This window comes from Cryptomeria japonica, chromosome 5 (genome assembly GCF_030272615.1).
Source record: "Cryptomeria japonica chromosome 5, Sugi_1.0, whole genome shotgun sequence".
Lineage (NCBI taxonomy): Eukaryota > Viridiplantae > Streptophyta > Pinopsida > Cupressales > Cupressaceae > Cryptomeria > Cryptomeria japonica.
The window spans coordinates 921557221-921575466 of record NC_081409.1 but is presented as its reverse complement, the minus strand read 5'-3'; the positions used below and the strand labels follow the sequence as shown (position 1 = coordinate 921575466).

General features: G+C 36.1%; 1 protein-coding gene across 6 annotated transcripts in view; it reads right to left on the bottom strand.

Moving 5' to 3' along the window:
* Positions 1–330: 330 nt before the first annotated feature.
* LOC131066247 (uncharacterized) overlaps positions 331–18246 on the bottom strand; it is a 226552-nt gene continuing 208636 nt past the window's right edge. For all 6 annotated transcript variants that reach the window (XM_058000963.2, XM_058000964.2, XM_058000961.2 and 3 more), the window contains 6 exons: positions 12535–12627; positions 12269–12379; positions 7902–7981; positions 1769–1993; positions 1576–1669; positions 331–1470 (listed from right to left, as the gene is read on the bottom strand). In XM_058000963.2, the coding sequence (XP_057856946.1) occupies positions 1129–1470; positions 1576–1669; positions 1769–1993; positions 7902–7981; positions 12269–12379; positions 12535–12627 (945 nt within the window). In that variant the 3' untranslated portion in view covers positions 331–1128. The remainder of the gene's footprint in view (positions 1471–1575; positions 1670–1768; positions 1994–7901; positions 7982–12268; positions 12380–12534; positions 12628–18246) is intronic.

Genomic DNA, 18246 nt, shown 5'->3' with positions numbered 1-18246 from the left:
TTAAGGGTTCTGTTGTTTCCAGAGCATCTCAGGCAACCCGTAGAATGTATTACTTTGGCATGAGTCATTCTGCTTCATGCCATGCGACCCCTCCCCGACGTTGTAGGAAGACTGGTGTGTATCATTAAAAAAAGGGGTACATTACCTCTGTCGCAATACTTATCAAGATCAAAAATTTGTGTCACTCTGCTTATTATAGGACACTCCTGTTTTATGCTTCACATCTTGTTCCATCAAGAATGCACCAAGGATATTGATCTATAAAACCTATTATTCGGAAACATACCATGTGTAATGAATTTGTTCTTTACAATATCTTCAAGAACTATATACAATTCGAAATAAACTATTTATCACAACAGTCGCATGTTTGTGGTCATTCATGCTATTAATACAGCATCATAGCATTTCTGTAGGAATTACAAAGAATGCGAGCCAGACCATAGAATGAGTTCAGGCTTCACCTAACCTTTAAGGTACGTACAATCATTATAATTTCATGGAATTGTACACTACAAATTAATAGAAAATCTCGTGAAGAAATTCAGACGGTGTTTCACAATTGGATATCAGAAAAAAAATACTTTCCATGAACTTTTCTCGATTGATAGGCAATATCTGGAAAACCAATGAAGAATCAAGTTTCCCTTCATTTTCGGTAGACTAATATTCTATCGTACAAGTCCTACCTGCTGTTCATCCACTGAACTATTAAGATCTATACAAAAGCTTAGGTTGTAGCATGTACAACACTGTTGGTTACAGTCCCTGAAGCCATAAAGGGAACCATAATAAGAATGCTGCTTGCATATCAGCTTAAACAAATAAGGTAGATCATATGCCCTCCTCCCTTGACCTATTGGGAGAAGGCCTTCAAGAAATTTATCCTCCTCTCCCTGCCAAGGTTACTGGTTATAGGATTTGATGTAGGTGGACCTATAGCTTCTAGTATCGTTAGTACAGACCCAAGGCACTTAACCTGAACTGCATTTCTGATCACTCAAACATTAGGAAAAACAAATTCAAGGCAGACAATAAAAGAATGCATTTCAAATATTCCAGAGCAATGAGCTTGAAACTTTTCCCCATCTTGTAGATGAACTTTTAAGGTCTCTTAACCTTGAAAGCTCAAGAAGGAAACTCCCCTAAGGAATTCTCAAGAATTGCTGCTTGTTTTGGCATGCACATAATTTCTGTTTTCTGCAGTTCTGAAGCCAAGATCAGAAGTTCTACAAGCTCAAGTCCTGCTGATGAGACACAGTCCAGTCCACTAATTGTGTGATCTTCTGTACCATCAGCTGCAATCTCCGATTCTGAGGAATCAGGGATATCTGAAGTGCTGTCTGCTGACCAGCTAACTGGAAGAGAGCTTCCAAGTGCTGTCTTTATATGCTGAGCTTCATTCACAATGCCATCAATTACTTCTAAAGCAGCTTCAGTGGCAGATGATTTGAACGCATCTTCTTTTGCCTAAAGGAAGATGACCCAGGGACAATTACATTAACTGGCACTAGCAAGACAAGAAAAAATGTTAAAAGTAAGCTCAATGTGATGCACACTAAAAGCTAAGTTTACTTTGAAAAGAGAATGCCGAAGACGATGAATTGATGTGGTAAGATGTTCAATGTTTGCCATGCTTTCCTGTAGAGAAGCATTCTCAACCCTCATTCTGCAAAGGAAATCAAACGATTTACATCATTTATGAATTTACTCAAACAATGATGAACACAATGAAATTTGCATAGAAACAAGAAAAGTAATGTCTAACCTAGCATAGTCCATGGCATCATTTGACTTGCTTGCAGTGGAACTACTATCATCTCCATCAAAACGAGTATTAGCCTTAATCCCAGGAATGTCTATGCCCCTCAACCAGTGCTTGAGGTAAGTACGCTTCAGTAAATGTTTTACCCTCCAATCTTTATTATCATTTACAACAGCCATGGAACCAGATTTGGAACTAAGCTGTTGCTTGGACACTGGAGTTATCTGTCTGCATAATTTATGTTACATTTTTAGAATTGAGCTTGCTTACCAAGAAAAAAATAATAAACTCCAGATTGAAACAATGTGGAAAAGAGCCTAAAACTCTAGCTATGCACTAAAAGGATAATCTTTGATCTCAGATAATGAGAAAACTACAGAACTGGGCACCATTTGGCAATGTAGCTAATCTGCAGTAAGAAATTCTCTTTAATTTGGAGAGATAAAACAAGCTGTTGGATGAGAAAATTTCAGGATTTACTATGTATATACAGTAATCCATAAATTTATGTAAGAACTGCACAAAACTTTTGAGATCATTCACACTCTCTTTGTAAGACAGATATCAAATCTAAAATGAAATTATCAAACATCAGATAACATTAAAACATCGAATGTGATCAAGCAAACAAAAAAGCAATGGATGTTGTCGGTTGAATTTATAACCACTGAGATATTAGTGGTGGCACATTGAGCATGAAGAAGAATGTTTATTAGGAAGCTAAACAAATTTTACAAAGATTGTTTAGTATTTACTTAACAAGGCTAATGTAAACAATTTGCAGTTTTACATACCCTGTTTTTCAGGTTCTCTAGCAATGCTGTTGTCATTGACTTTCTAGGTTTGGGTCAGCTTGTTCAGAGGGGTAATTTGATGTTACCACTAAGCTTAGATGGTTTAGAGGAGTCATATGATGCCTTCAGATGTTATTTTTAACATCTGTTTTGGCCTCCAAGATTCTTGAAGGGAGCATCTATTTTTAGTAAGTCACCCAGTCAAGCCCATTTATCATCTTTCATCATCGGGCTCACTCCTACGCAATAAGATTTCAATTCAAATGCATTTTGACCATTGTTGCTAATTGGGTGCATTATTGAGCTATATTTAATTATTTCCACTAAGGTTTCTTTTTTATTAAATTTATTTATAGGGCAGCTTAGTGGTATAGGTCACTGGAAAAAGAATGGAAAATTTCAAATGATGAGACACTCAAAAGTGACTTTAAATGCCGCAAATGTTTTAAAAGTAAATTAAGTCAACTTTGGAGTTACAAGGCTTGATAAATTAATAAAGGGATTTTTTGGAAATTTCCCTAAAAGGCTTACAAAAAAGGGAATTGAGAGCTCATTTGGTATGTGGAGTTTTCTATTTCTAAGAAAACCCTGCATGGTTCTAGAGATCTGGAATTGGTCCATCTCAGTCTTCTTGAGGACGAAATCCCACTTAAAGAAGACTAGCTATTGTAGTGAAAGATCTACTCTGGTTGGTATGTGTTGGAGATATATGTATTTCACAGTGCATTTCTAGTTTGGTGTTTTAGAGTGTTGTTCAAGTTTCTAGAGTTTTCAAAGACATTTTTTAGTGCTGGCTATACCATTCCAGCTACCCTGAAATTCATAAGACTTATTATTCTGGGTATTGTCTCAAAGGTTTTCTTATGGCTAGGTGATGAGGATGCATACATAATATGTGGGTTTTGGTTTGGCATTTATTTTTCTAGCCTAAGTCATCCCTTGCAGGCAATGCCCAACTTGGGTATTGGCATGTGGAATTTGGGAGGTATTTTCTTGTGTTTGAAGGCTGCAAAATCATCTTTTGGAGGTCTTTAGGGTCTGCACCACCATTTCTATCCATTTCATAACCTTTGGGGAAGTTATTGAAGATTGGTGTTCAAACTACAAGTGCCAGTTAGCTTTTTTCAATACCAGTTTAGTCTATTTCATTGCTGTGTTTTCTGGGTATGTTTGAATTATATATGTAATATTATTTAATGATCTGAGTTGCTCTTACTTTTGGGAAAAGTGTATTTTCAGATCATAAATAAATCTAAAAAATGTATTTCTAAGTTGTTTATTTGCCCCAGCAGTAAAGGGGAGATAAAAAAGTGGGTCTTAGAGAAATTTAGAAATGCCATGTGGATAAACTAGCTAGGCAGGAAAAAAACGCACTATATTAATGAATTCAACCCTACTTGGGCACATGATGAAAAATAATATTTGAGATCCGCGATCAACGGTAAGGCCAAAATTCTAATTGCACAATTAAGGATTGGATCTCACCATTTGAGATGTGAAACTGGTAGATGGAAGGTGCCAAAAGAAGAGTGGGAAGAAAGAACGTCCCTGTTTTGCAGCAAGAGGACAGTAGAAACAGAATGGCATTTCATCATGGAGTGTATAACGTATGAAGACATTTGCAGCCAGTTCGGTAATGAATTAAAAGTGGACAGTCTAAACGAGCTTTTTGAAGAGTCAAGACTTCACAAAACGGCGAGCCTCTTAATCAAGATTCACAAGAGAAGATCCAGCATGGAAAAGAACCTGAAACTGGGATAATTTGAGCTTGTCGGTCCCTTAGACCGTTGGGTCTCGTGGATGTCATTAAAACTCATTCATTCATTCATTCTACACTTAATTTGTCATCTCAAAACCATTGCAAAACACATTCAAAACAAAAAAAGCAGAGGCATACAAGGCAGCATATTACAGCATTAGAATTTGTCAATGCTCCCACAGTAGACTCTTGACTCTTGGTTGAGTTCTTGTAGAATAAGGCATCATAAGTATTAAATACATGTTGAGAGCATTTTGTTGTAAAAAAATTATGACGTTTATATGCAAATACAACCAAAGCACTCTAGTTACAATCTGGAAATGTAATAAAATTAATGTCATGAAAAAGTAATTTGTGGTGCACTTTAACTATGGTGAAGAATGCATTTACACACTTGTTTGCTTTAAAATACCTATAAGCAGCAGTAAACAATGTCTCCTAGTTATATACACTTCCATTTTGTGCAGGCAATATGTGCATTCATGACCCTAAGCAATGCCATAGTCACAAAAATTTGAATTAGGTCTTGGTTGAAACAAATGTAGATAAGCATACTAATAGAACACCAAACAATTCTTTTGTGAACTTATTTGTTATAAATGAGATTCAACTACTCCAAGTGGGTCTTAATCATAGTAGCGTTCCCTTTAAACAGCAAACTATAAGTATAAATGTAATTCAATTACTCAGGTTTAAAACAGGAAAATCTCAGAAAAATAAAAAACAATGAAATATAAGAAATAGGGGGGAACAAACTGTTATTGTTATTTCGTGTCAGATATAGTGCATAGAAAGGGGTAAAAGAAATACAGTTAGCTAGGAAGACGATGGCATGGTTCTGACCTCCAAAAGGCTTTATCAAACCGAATTTTGATGGTGCCTTTTAGGACAACCTGGATAAAGCAGGGGCTGGTGTGAATCTCCATGATGCAGATAGTAGGTTTGTTCAGGGACGTTCTCTCTTTTTGCAGAATTGCATGAATGATGAAGCAGAATGGGGAGCGGATTGTGCTTGCATCTCCCTGGGTGGTCAGCACCTAGTGATACAAAGGTGATTCTTTAGTGGAATGGTCTATGCAAAGGCCTTTTGCCTAAATTGAAATTATATAAAGGTCTTAAAGGATGCTTGGTCCTTATGTCTCCCCTTGGAGGAAATTGTGTCATCACATTGTTTCTAGAAAGCAAATTCAGCAGCAGACTTGCTGGTCATTCATGGAGTGAAGCAAGTGTTGCAAGGTGTGCACCCTTAGTCTCCTTGCGTTGTGCAGCGTAGTGCTCAGGTTCGCACCATGGTGTATCCGCCTCCTATGGATTCATTAAATCTCACAGTTGTATCGAGCATTAACAGGTCGATCTTTTGGTGCAACGGCAACCGTGCTTCTACCAAGTGGTATCAAAGCCTAGGTCACAGGTTCAAACCCCTCACTTGCGCTGGGCGGATTGTTGCAAGGTGTGCTCCCTTGGTTTCCTTGTGCAACACAGTGTTCGGGTTTGTGACATGGCTTAACTGCTAATTGTCAATTCATTAAATCTCACAATTGTATCGAGCATTAACAGGTCGACCTTTTGGTGCAACAACAACCGTGTTTCTAACAACAAGATCCACTAATGGCTCTTCATAGGGATTGTGCATCATCACAGTTGGGGTTAGAGAACTTGGTGAACAAACCAAATTAATTCTTTCTATTCATAATTGTAGAGAGAACATGCACCATGCTTAGTTATCTTGGTGACATGATTTAATTGAAGGTGGCTTAGGTGATGGATTTTTGAGTTTAGATTGGACTACTATACTACATTTAAGATTTTGTCAGCATTGTTGGACTCATCACCAACATCCCCTTCGGATTCGGGACATGGACTAACTACCTTGCATGGATTCGTTTATCTTTGGGAGTTGTATCGGGAGCTAATAGGTCAATCTTTTGGCGCAACGACAAACATGTTCCAACAAATGGTATTAGAGTTGGGTCACAGGTTTGAATCCCTTCGGGTGACACTGAGGGGGGGATTGTTGGACTAATCGAAAGCATCCCCTTTCGGATTTTGGACATGGACTAACCACCTCCCATGGATCCGTTTATCTCTAGCATTTGTATCAGGCACTAACAGGTTGATCTTTTGGCACAACGACAAACGTGTTCCAACAAGCATTGCTTCTCCTACATAAGTTTATTTGTATTATTTCTCTTCAAAAGCTCAGTACAATCACTACTCTTCGCAATCTAATTGAAATGGTAATCAAGATAAATGACACATGTAAATTCATTCCCTGCAAATAAGAGCCAGAATTTGTATTATTTCTCTTCAAAAGCTCAATGCAATCACTACTCTTTACAATCTAATTGATATGGTAATCAAGATGAATGAAACATGTAAATCCATTCCCTGCAGATAAGAACCAGAAGAATCCTAGAAAATCTTAAGAGTTGATTAAAAGTGAAAGAATAGTACACTTCTAGAATCTAATGTTCCTCTAGTGGACCAGCACACTTTAACTAGAAAGAAAGTTGCATCTTGTGACAAACAATGATAAAATGAGTGTTTCACTTCAAAAGAGAAACAGGAATATAAGTAAATTGAGCATCCTGCATACACAATATTCAGATTGACTTCAACATTAGAAAAAAATCTTCTAAAGATTGTACAAATTTAATACCTATTAAGGGAAGACATACATGGTAAATAATCAGATATCATGGTGTGTTCTTGACCAATATTTCATATATAGGACTATATTAGTGTTGCATTCTCTTATAAGACTAAAAGAAAGGTATATTGATATGATCTACAAATAGACACTCTTGCACGAGCAGGCTACATTTTGGATATTATGTATTCAATATTGACATTCGTATGATTTAACATTTGTATAAATCATTCTTTCACATAAAATGAAAATATTTTTAAATTAAAGATGATTATAATTGTAGCATTCTAGCAAAAAAGAAAAAGAAAATGAAAACTTAGCTCTTAACTACAAAATAGCTGAATCCCTCTAAACTAGCATCCTCTGAATGCAAAGTCTGTCTTGTTGAAGGAAGGACAAGAACAAATGAAATCTCTACAGCAACCAAAATAACAACAGGAATCTGTAGAGGGAAATTAGATAGAAAAATCTTTCCCTTCTTTTATCCAAATATGTTATGCATTTTCTAACTATAATAAAGTAGTTGAGGGAAGGCTCAACTTAGGTATTAAGATTTAAGGTCCACACATATATAGCCAGCTCTTTCTGGCTAATGCATTTCATGCCTTCTTTTACTCTAAACAATGTATTCAAAGGTAATTATCCATACGGAGCAATCGCGTATATCAAAACATGGAACAGGTTTGTGATGACATTTAATCTTGCATTGCGTGATATAATTTAATCCCTTGAAGTTCAATTGCTTCTCTAGAGCACAATATATAATAAGTGGAGAGCCTTTCTACCAAGCAGATTACCGATTTCAAGTTCTAACTTCTGTGCCATAGTTCTCTAATGGATTATGTAATTAGTGTAAATCAAATTGCCTACACATCTCCACTTGTGAAAGCAAAAATATAACAAGTTTTAAATGCAATCAATAATATACAATACCTCCGGTGCTCTTCTAGCTGCTGGTATTGTTGTCTTAGCTGTGCTAACTCCATTAGTGCTGCTACTTTCTCGTTTGTGACCTATTTATCATGTACCACAAATTTCTTTCAGTCATATTTATTTTCAGGCTTGGGCCAAAATATGCTATCAAAATTAAAAAATAATTCTAAATAAGGAAAACAAACTTCCTCAGGCCAAATATGATTTATAAATTACACCCAAATAACTCCATTGAGATTTGTATTATAAAGCCAGAAACTGTCGATCTCATTATCCCATAGTTTCATCTTTCATGGTACAAAAACAGTAATCTATGTGAACCCAAATCATTTTACAATTACATGTGCTACTTATCATACATGACTACTATCCAAGCATACTAAGAGATGACATCAATACAAAATATTTTGTTGAAATCCTGCACAGAGCATTAGAAACAGGCCGACCAAGACAAGTGATAGTAATTCACAGAGCTTCTGGAACATAGCAACTCAAAAATAAGGGGGCATGTATTGTGGATGTCAAGAGCAAATCCTCATTACAGGGTACACAAGCATCAATTTAATTTTATATATTATTTTTACACAACACAATTATTCTAAGTTATTGGTTCGGATTCGGGCTTTTGGGGTACGCGAACACGGTTCGTGGGTTTGGGTAAAAAAAAATTTGTCCTTTGGGTTCATGGGTCAGGTTTGTCCGTACATATATGTATCTATATATATGTATATATGTATGTATATATATGTATACGCACATAGATACATACATGTATATACGTACATACATACATATATATATATATATATATATATATATATATATATATATATATATATATATATATATATATATATATATATATATATATATATACATATTATATGTAAAAATTTAAAGAAATATTCAGAATTATAAAACTAAATACATTTAATAGTATGCTACTTCATCATTGATCAATGCGTGACGAAAACCCAATGATAGAAGGGGTGCTTTTAGGGTTTTAAATGGCAAAAAAAGGTCAAAAATGTCTGTTTTTGCTATGTTTTGGTGCTCAGCGACTCTGGATATGCCCGGGTTTGTACTTGGCGAACCCAAACGTCTAGGTACATACCCAAGGCGAACCCCACGAAACCCGGTTCGGGTGCATGGACCAAAACAGGCAAACCCAGTAACTAGACAAGAAATGACTAGTTTTTTGACATGAAAAATTCAATATGGATACACAATTGTTATTATAAAGTAAACTCTACAGGATAGAATTGACATGATAGACTTGGGTCTTCCGCACTGCTTCCTCAACTTCAAGGTCACTCAACCCAATTCCATGATTAGTCTAGCCCAACCTAAGCAGCTAGTTCCCAAATTATCTATAGCGGTTTCCCATACCATACTATCTATAGATCATAGAAGAAGAAAGATATTTTCTTGTCTACAACATATTTATTAACAACACTTTAGTTTGTAGAAACATCAATTTTTATATCTTTGACTTCTCAATATTGCCAATAGACATATATGTTTCTCTTTGCATCTAACTTACTTCTAGTTTGTACAAGTACAAATGCGAAAGTAAAACAACCAAAAAACATTAAGGTACTTATATATCATCTCATACCTGACCATGCTTACCCATGAGTGATATTTTGCAGTTCTTTACAAGGTCTCCAATTAAGAATGTAGACATTTGTATTCACAACTTGCACCCTACACCAATATGGCACATTCCAACTATGTACCATGCAACTTGCCATCTACATAACTATCCTATTGCTTTGTTCTACAAGTTTATTTTGTTATGGATTGTACAAAGTAGTATATTGTTTGTGTATAACATTCTCCTTACAGAATTTGTAAGTGTTGGAAATGTTGTCATTGATGTCAAAAGTATTAGACGTTGTCCTTGATGTCAAGGAAATTGGACTAAGAATAAACAATGAGTTATTTGATGAAATCATAGAGATACATAAGCTATGAAGAATATCATCACTATTAATGCTACAATGAGTGGCATATAGAAATGAGTGTTGCTATATACTCTCAAGAATAATAAAGTTTATAATGGCCTGACAATAGTGAGGACCAGTGATTCCCTATCAATAAAGAAGTAGAATGTAGCAATCATAAATAATAAGCAAAACAGCGATCCAAGTCAAAGAGATATAAACAAAAATGCTACGGTATTCAGCAGTGATTTGAAGAGAGTGAGCAGCAAGAGCATATTGAAGATTTGATTGAGACAGACAAGCAATGAGGTATGGGAAAGCAGCACTTGTATTTAAGAGTGTGGCTGGAATAAATAATATAAAGAGAACGATGACTAGAATGGTCATATAGACAGCACTGACATAGAATGAAGGTTGGCCATAGTTAAAGGACAGATAATCATAATACGTATTCAAGCAATGATTACACATACAAAGGAACATTGAAGCATTACTGACTTCATCTATTATCCAGAAGATGACGATCTATTCAGTAAGTTGTAGAAGTAATTTGAGAGAATATAATGAGGAAATGGTAATCATGACCTGCATGTACTATAAAGACCACTATATAACATCTGATGCTGGAACCTGTAGAGAATACTATGAGATGGCGAGTTAATAAAGCAACGATTGTATCAGAAGTTAAAAATAAAGACAAAAGAGAGCAGCAAATTGTTAGAATTCATGAAATGCGAATCCCACAAGCCCAGTTATTTTCTGTAAGAATACCTGTCACACATAAAGAGAAAATTGAACAGCAAAGAATAATTGAAGACAATTAACAATAATTGAATGTATTGCTTTGAAATTGCTTGATTACAATGAAGGATATGACAATCCTTATAAAAATATCTAACTCTAAAGATAGAAACCTTAAATAGTGGAGCCTATAAGATAGACTGAGAGTTTGAAACTCAATGCATGAATCAGTCATATATGCACAAATAGCATAATAGACTAATTAATGCATGAAACTCTCGAAAATCTAAACATAGTTTGCTTTTCCTAGTTTGCATTATGCATGGAGATAAATATTAATTAATTATTCGTAATTAATTAATTTACTAAATAATATATTATTTAGTGAATTAATGCAATTAAGTGAATAATTAAGATATATATTATTTACTCCAACACCCCCCCTAAATGCACAACTAGGAGAGAGGCAAAAAGATGTAGGAAAAAAGCATGCAAAGATGAATGCAAGATGGGTCTCGGCATAAAGCCTGATGAGGTACCCATGAAATAGGGATCAAAACCCTGAGTGTGTCGACTTAGATGCTACAGTTGCACGGCTTGCCGAAGTCTCTAAAGATGAGGCTGCTTCTGCACATGACACGTGTGGGAGTGGCACACCAGTTGATTGTGGTTCAAGTGAAATTGAACCAAATGTTGACTTTGATGCTTTTGATGAAAAGCAACATGAAGACTATCAAATATTGATTGTAATTCTAAATTTTCATTATGTATTGACATTTTGATTTGACAAATCATTGAATTATGAATTTATGAGTATTTTCATTTATGCAATGTATGAAAATAAGATATTTAAATAAGTTGTTTATCAACAATAATGAGTATCACTGATTTTATATTTTGTAATTTGTAATTTTGATTGTATAGCCGAACCCATACACATACCCAAGGAAAAAAATTACTGTAGATACTCATAATTGGACCGGTAACTTGGCTCTTAAAACAATTACTTTGCCTATTCTAATAATATATCTAATACTATTTGTGGTCCAAAAGACCAGGGCTTACCCTCGTGTCATTCTCATCTTTGCAATATACTTACTGTTTTGATATTTTCCTATACAATAAAAAATTGAAAAATAAAATAAAAACAAAAGCTTCAAGGTTCAAGGTTGACCCAACCTAAAATATTCAAGATTAAACTGAACCTCAGATACCTTTAACTAAAGGTGGCAATTACATATTACCTTCACTTTTAGTAATAACGTTTATCTCCTGGCCTTATTGAGGTTTGTCTATTTTTAATCTCATATATTTCTTAGTTAGAAAATTTAAACCCAAAGGGCCAAAAACATCCTGTAACTGTGCACTCATACAGTCAACATTCCAATTTTATAAAATTATGTCCACAAGACGATAAGAATTGAAAAGTTTCCAGCTTGATTACTGTTGTTGGTCACCTATTTCATTTACTTCAAGTTCAGAATTTCGGCATTAGTTTAGGACAATATGCAGTATGCATTTGCTAAATTCTTGCGAGGGCAGTTATTTTTACTCTACTGCTATAACAGCTAGAATAATACAGAGTGTGGCAAAAGAAGAAGGCAGGTTAGCATCAAAGATACAGAGATAGGTATATGTACAAAATTGAACTTAAGAAGAGGATATTTTGCGATATATTACTTGTGATAACTTCTGCTGAAGTTCCCTTGTTTTTTCCTCAAGAGCTGCATTTGTGTTTTTCTCTAACAAATGTCTTTCCTCCTGCTGTGAGAGCAACAATAGTGCTTCAACCTGTCATTAGTTTAACCAACCAACAACAACAAATTAGCATTTGAAATGTTCAGACATTAGCTACTCAGTATAGCCTGTAACTTCAATGACCAGCCTCTAAAGTATATGACACTTCTCAGGGACAGAAATGAATATGAAATAATCCATTTGCCTACTTTTTCCTGTAAAGCCTGAGCAAGGGCCTTCCTATCATCATCAGTATTCCACTGTTCTTCAGAACCAATATGCATGATGTCGGAGACCTTTTCCTGAGACACGTGAAAAATACCTGATTAGTTACAGCCAAAATCAGAAACATTTGTAGACTAACAGTTCTATTACTACCAGTACCACAATCCACTAGTATAGAGATAACTTAAAAGCATATGAAATGTTGGAATCGATATGTTAGGTTTTAGGATGTAACATTAGGATTTATTATAACTTAACCATGTATCTGCATCATACGTCTTCCAAATAAGGATCAAATTAAAATGGAAAGTAACCTAAGAACCATGCTCTTCTTTTATGGTTGAAAGTTGAAACAATACCTCTTAAAACTTTAAAATACATCAAAGAGAAACAGAGAAAAGTCATACAGTTGGCAGACCTTGCTGGCATTTCTACTTTTGATCCTTGCAAAGAGTCAAGCTTCTTTTCTGATGACATCTATTCCAAGCCTCACAGGAATCACCTTGGATGCTGCCAAGACATGTGAGCCTGTCTCATCTCAGTTCGGAAACAAGACAATTGGGCTTGTTTCCAAGGATCAACTGTGACTAAGTGACAGATATTCAGGTTTGTATAATTCTGGTTTTCGTTCTTGTTGGCAATATTGCTCTCTAGTCTCATAATGTTAATCATAGTTACCTAGAGACATGGGGAGCAGGGTGATTCAGAAACAGACGTATTATATACAATTGTAGCCATATGAAATTGTGGTTACCGAAAAAGAGATGCAGTCTACGTCGCTATAATGGATTTTCCTGATAACTTACGTGTGAATATATTTATGTTTTCTTTCCACCCAAATTATTGTCCATGTCTGCTTCTGATTAAACACAATCCTATATTCTTTGTGTGTTGCCATAAGTCCCTAAGAAAAGACAAAAGCCAATACTATTGACTAAAACCATAGTTCCAGAGTTTCCTAACGGAGGGGCACAAGGACACGGGGATGAGTTTCGGGAACGAGAGAACCGAGGCCCTAAATTTGGGGACGGTGAGTGGATAGCGAGGGGGACCGCGAGGGGATGGCAGCAGGGCAACAGTGGGGGGCAACACTGATATACAAATTGAACTGAATTGAAATCTTCAAGGCAAAATCTGAAATATAGCATCTCTGCAAGTGCCCCATGAAAAGCAAACTAGTTTTCACAAAAAAAATAAAAATTGCAGATCTGGTTCAAGTTTCGGCTAGGGTTAGCTGGGCTGATTTTTTTTGGACACGAAAAAAATTGTCAACGATTTTTTTTCTCTGCGGCATGATGCTGACTGCTCTTCTGTCCAGCTAGGGTTTTCGGATTTTCACGGGCAGCCCTTCTGTGTTTTTCCTGACAGGGTTTGCGTAGCGCATTTTTTTTACGGCGGCAGGTTTTGTTTTGGCGGTTTTCTTAGCCCGCGACCTGTTTCGTGTTTTTCATGGATTTCGTGATTTCTGGTCTCAAACCTACGGATTTTTCTCTCTGCCTGTAGCTAGGATTTGTTGGAGGCTTGGAGCTTTGTTTTTTTACCCCTTTTTTACAAAAAAAAATCCGTTTTTTTTAGATTTTTTTTTTTTAAATCAGAGGTAATTATTTTCTGCAGATTATTATTTTAAGAAAAATTTAAGGTTTCAGGTTTGCAAGAAAATTGGTTTTCTGGGATTTCCAGAATTTTGCGCCTTGGGTTCTCTGCCCAAATTTTGTGTTGGGTGTTTCAGCTCTGATTTTGAATCAGATTCTTCTGCCTCGTTTTTTGTGCCTTCACCACATTGAATTGATTCAATCTCAGTTTTTGTGATGGCATCCTTAACAAACATCATGTTGGAGCACAGTCAAAAGTTCAATGACTGCAACTACAATACCTGGAAATAGCGCATGATGGCGATTTTTGAGTATCGTTGCCTTGATTAGATTGTTTTGGGCAAGGCTACTCATCTTGCAGCAACAGGTACAGACTAGGATAAATTTGATAAAATTGAGAGGTTGTCATTCTTATCAAGTTATCCGTCACCGATGATCAACTCCCTCAGGTGCCTTCAAGTAAAACAGCTAAAGAGATTTGGGATCTCTTGAAGGTTCTTCATGAGACATTCGACAAGAGCCAAGCTTTCTTTCTAAAGAATATGCTGTTTTCTATCATGATGGATGAAAAGACATCTTACGAAGATCAAGGACATCCATGACCAATTGGAAGCTATAGGCCAAACCATGGAGGAAGAAGATATAGTAGCGATCACGCTGAAAAGCCTACCCCAATCCTACAAGCATTTCATTGATATGCTCAATATCTCTTCTACTAGTGTTGATCTGACATTTCCTAATCTTTGCAACAAGCTTTTGCAACAGGATCGATGGAAGAACCAATTTGGAAGTAGCGCTAGTTCGTCCACTGAACAGGCCTTCACAATCCAAGCCTCGGATAAAAATAAGGGTAAAGCTCAGTCCTTCCAGCAAAAGGGACAAGGTCAATCTCAACAGTCTTCGAAGAAGAAAAGTGTACAGTGTAACTACTATCACTAGTTTGGCCACATGAAGAAAGATTGCAAGAAATTGTTGGCATCCGTGCAATCTAACTGTTGATGTGATTTTTAGGCACTTCAAACATAGAATAAAATACCAAATGTATTCTATCCTCTCATGATCAAAATCTTCTTGGATGCTAAGTTATATGATCAACCAAGATGACTCCAAGGTTTCTTTAGTCAGGTCATGACACGTAGATAGCTCAATTGATTGATGTGATTGCTGGTAATCCAAGGGGACATACGTTGAATATTTGAATGTTGAACGTTTGGATGTTGCTGGAACTTAGATTCTAATTACTTGCCTGGAAAATAAAATGGCAAAAGAGATAGGTTTCAAGGAGTCTAATCTAGTCCTAAGAATGCAAGAGACAATGAATGATTGGATGAAATTCAACTAAGCTTCGCTTCGCCATCAACGAACAACTCTACAAAGCTAGTGCGATCTCCTAAGGTAGGCACGTGATGTTCAAATCACTATCAATAACAAAGACACTATTAAAGCAATGCATATCAAAGTGTGAATAGCAATTGAAGTTAAGCTCATTTAAAGATTCCAGTTGACCACACAAGGAAAACTTACAATCAGCAAATTGCTAGTGGTATGCATAAATGAATTTTACCATCAATCATTCACAATTCCTTTCATTCATCTAATCAACATGAAAACAAATGAGAAGTAGAAACCATGTAGCTTATTGAAATAACACATTTCACCATATCTTCAATGAAAAGAGTATATCCATTTACAAGCCTTAGCAACAATTTCTTCTTCTCCTACTCTATTCTAACTACTTGCTATCTAACAGCTATCAAGTATTCACAATTGTTGAACTATTAACTATTAACCTGCTATTAACCTCCTATTAACCTTTACAAATGAGAATTTTGAGCCTTATATAGAGAGCTCATTACAATTCAAATGCTCAGATCAATATGAGATCAATGGTCGAGATTACAAGATGAAACCCTAATTAGGGTTTGCTGGAACAAACTCTTCTTAGCCAATGAAATAATTACAATATTTGGACACATGTTCTCTCTTGAATATTTGGCCAATGGATAGTGAGGGTAGGTAGATTGGACTTTGTGTCCCCATGGGTGAGTCGGGTACATTGCATCTAGACACACTAATGTGGAACTCTTGATTGGGCGAGTAGTGACTGGGATGACACCTCAGTTTGCTTGTACTTGATTTGTCATCATGAATGAATATTGATGTCTTGGATAATATCTCTTGATACTCAACATTTCAAACTTCAGCAATGATGATGATGAAGGCGTGTTTCCAAACTATATCATGTTGTTCAAGCTAATCCTCTAACTTTAATTAACTCTTCTAACTTGATCACACTGGATGTAGACTATGTGATGCCCTTGGTTGATCTTCCCTTGTTCATGATATACTTGACTTTGAGCTCTAACTTGATTTCTGTTCCTTTGCATTGCTTGAAGCCTCTTTGATCCTTTTACAATATTGAGTCTTCGTCCATGCTTTTGAAGTGTTCTTGATGTTGTTTGCAGTCCGCATCTTCATCTTTTCCGTTAGTCATTCCTGCAAAATAAACAAAGATGGTATTAAACACACATGATATAGATAGATTTCACAATCCTCTAATTTGGTATATCCTCAAAACAACGATGAAATGGTGATTCTATCTCTGACTCCCTTATCTGATTTTCAAGTGCTTCAAGGTCTGAGCCACATGTTTGGAGATCTGATTTCATGCTTGTGAGATTTCATTCAATATCAGCTTTTGAGAATGCCTTCAACTTGATCCTAAAATCCAAAATCACCTTTTCTAAGTGCATTTTGATCAAATGTAATGATCAAAATGATTGTCAAATCGCTGGACTGGGTGTATTTCATTGTATGCTGAGGTGCAGATCAGAATTATATTCGCTGGGCTGCTATTAAATTCGCTTATCTGCTCTTTTAGAGGAGTTCGCTTTGTTTTGGTGATCAAATAATTAAATTTGACTTGTCATTTATAGGTATGCAATGGAATAGGTATGTCTTTTCAGTTATAGGCCAACTTGATAGGCTTTAAATAAAATTGATATTAGCCTTAAGGTGGCCGACTTGATTGCATTTTAAACCTTTTCCATTTAAATTCAAACCCTTGGGGCCAATAATACTTATTCAATCAGACCTTTTGATGAGCAAAGGAAGGCAGGTCGGGGTTATGCATGGGCAAAGGAAGAGATGCCGCTCCTCCAAGGGGGCAATGGAAGACAGGCCACTCCTCTAAGGGGGCAATGGAAGTGAGGCCACTCCTCCAAGGGGGCAATGGAAGTGGATTAAACTCGCCATCTCCAGCTTGCTGTCATCAACTTTTCATTAATTCGTCCCTTTTCACCAATTCATGCCATGTCAATGAGCAAAGGCAAGGTAGTATTTAAGGTGAAACACAGGAAAATGCTTAAGGTTTTGTTCTCCATACATCTAAGTTCATCAGTTCTCCTTCAAAGAATGCCTTGCATATACATCAAATCTCTTAGGATGATAAGATAAAAAATGTCTACTAGGCCTGATCGCTGGTTAGAAGATCAAAATCATTACTCTACAAAGGCACTAAACCGTAATTCATGAAGAGCAAAGACATTTTGGACCTCTTAGAAGGCAAAGGAAGTCATGTCGCTCCTCTCAAGTAGCAAAGGAAGTCAGGCCGCTCCTCTAAGAGGGCAAAGGAAATTTTCCTATACTTAGCAAAATTTTGCCCATGCAACTTACTTCTCCATAAAGTGCAATCAGACCTATTGGATGGCAAAGAAAATTTTTATACTTAGTGAAACTTCATCCAAGGGACTCGCCTCTCAAACCTCCTCACCTATCTTGTTCAAATTGACCTTACTTGACACCTTCCATTCAATCTTTCGCCAATATAGACTTTGATCAATCAAGTTGATGACTACACATTAACCTTATTCACCCAAATGCAAGAGAAGGAATGCTACAAGACATCAAATGCTCATCCTTGATCAAAAGTTTTCTATGCTGATCGGGGCTTCTATGAGATCAAGGGAAGTGACTGTTAATGCCTTGGAAGAGCAAAGGAAGTGACTGTCAGTGCCATTGAAGAGCAAAGGAAGTGACTGTCAATGCCATTGAAGAGCAAAGGAAGTTTTCCTATAGTTAGTCAAATTTCGTCCAAGACACCTC